General features: G+C 38.4%; 1 protein-coding gene across 1 annotated transcript in view; it reads left to right on the top strand.

The window, feature by feature from the left end:
* The window catches only part of LOC109971145 (FYVE, RhoGEF and PH domain-containing protein 4-like), a 14,771-nt gene extending 13,217 nt beyond the window's left edge, over positions 1–1,554 (top strand). The window contains exon 15 of the mRNA XM_020619225.1: positions 1,156–1,554. Coding sequence (XP_020474881.1) covers positions 1,156–1,162 — 7 coding nt within the window. The 3' untranslated portion in view covers positions 1,163–1,554. The remainder of the gene's footprint in view (positions 1–1,155) is intronic.
* The last annotated feature ends 305 nt before the right edge of the window (positions 1,555–1,859 follow it).

The following is a 1,859-nucleotide window of genomic DNA, read 5'->3' as shown; positions in this document are numbered from 1 at the left end:
GCTGAATAGTTAACAGCCCAAGCTAGTCACCCTGTCTGCACTAAACATTCATAGACAACAGATCTCTAATCCATATCTATCTAACTAAAAAGTGTTAGGTTATTTCTTAGTTAGTTAGATCTCTAATCCATATCTATCTAACTAAGAAATAACCTAACACTTTTTAGTTGGAATTTTCTCAGTTACCTGCCCAAATCTGCAGCCCCAGACCGTAGTTGGGGACCTCTGGTCTATGGCTAAGTTAAACTGCTTTAGCCCTGACTTGCAGCCAGTAATCAGCCTTAGAAGTCCAGGCATATTTCAGCAGGGAGAAGTGAAGAGGGAGGCCAGATAACGCTGTTCAAAACACAGGTTTTATTCCATCTTGGTAACACGAACAGTGTATGTGGCCTTGATGCACGGTTAAATGCATTACAATCCTATCTATACACTTAGAGCTGTTGGTATTTTTCCCAGCTGTGGCTGCATGTAAAAGGAGTCTGTTCCATGTAGCGGTCTTCTCACTCTCATGCTGTGCACACTGTATGCAGGTAGTAACTTCTGGCAACAATAACATTACCTATAAGGCTATACATCTTAAAGGAGAAGGCCTGGCCTGTAACAATGGCCCTCATTTGCACATGAAAGCTGCTGTGGGTACCTTCTCTGCCATAGCTCGCTAGCTTTAACTATAAAATAGCAGTAACGCCTTTGCCTGCAACGCCTTGTGGGAGACTTTGCCTGTGCATTCAACATGCGAGCTGAGTGCGAACAAGTAAGAAGTAGATTGACTGGCAGGTAGCCCATTCAGTGGTTTTACTTGGAATGAGAAATTATTTTTGTTCAACCATAGGTTGATTTTTTTTTTTTTTTTTTTTTTTTCCATTGGTGCATTTAATGTATTCATTGTCATTGAAAAGAATTTTTAAATATAACAAATGCTTCTGGAAAGAAAGAAGACCCTAGGTGAAGTGTATTGGCAAGGTGTTGGACCACCATGAGCCTCCATAACACCCTTGGTGGTCCTTAGCATAACATTTTCAAGTTTCTGAAATTCTACTTGAGGGCTGAACAGCAATATTGTACAAGATGTTTTGTTGTTTAAAATCCTACAGTCCTGCTCTTTTTGGGGAATTTCTGCATTTAATATTCTTTAAATTTAATATTCATTTCCAGGATGTGAAGCCCCTATCGTGTATACCTGCCATGTTTTTGTCTCAGCTGACCCAAAACCATCTCAACTTACTCCTGGCCTGGACCCCAGCAGTGTTGGCTGACTCTTTGCAGAGTTGTGAACACAACTCTGCTAGGGAATTTATCATAACCAGCAAAAAGGAAGCCTACTCCTGAATATTTAGGCACTGTGGAAAGTACTCATACAAGCATGCAAACAAACCTAACGGATGAAACGAGTCCATTACTGTTGGACATTAGCTTTGAGCTATACATGTGATAAATGAAATTGAATAAATGATGAATACAAGATATTCAAATGTTTTCTTTACAAGTAGCTGTACACTTTATTTCTGAAATGGTTTATAGTAAAATAAATAAAGTGAAGGTGTTTTAACATGAGTTGGGCTATCCTTTCCAGTACAAAGATGCTTGTTTCAGCACCTTAGATAACGCATATAGTGCTATGTCGTCACGACCACAGAGCTGAGATACAGTTGTGTTCAAAATAATAGTTTAAAAAAGAAAGTAAAGCTCTAAATTCTTCTAAAAGCTTTTATTTTCATACACGCAAATACATTGGGAACACTGCATATTCTATTCCACATCAAAACATGAAAAGCTATCTAATTTACTACTTTACAGAAAGTAAAGAAAAAGTAATATTAGGCTGGGCAAAATAAATTGCAGGCTACACTGCACTAATA

Source organism: Monopterus albus, unplaced genomic scaffold, assembly GCF_001952655.1.
Source record: "Monopterus albus unplaced genomic scaffold, M_albus_1.0 scaffold216.1, whole genome shotgun sequence".
Taxonomy (NCBI): domain Eukaryota; kingdom Metazoa; phylum Chordata; class Actinopteri; order Synbranchiformes; family Synbranchidae; genus Monopterus; species Monopterus albus.
Note: the sequence above shows the minus strand (reverse complement) of the source record. Positions and strands in the feature narration are given on the sequence as shown.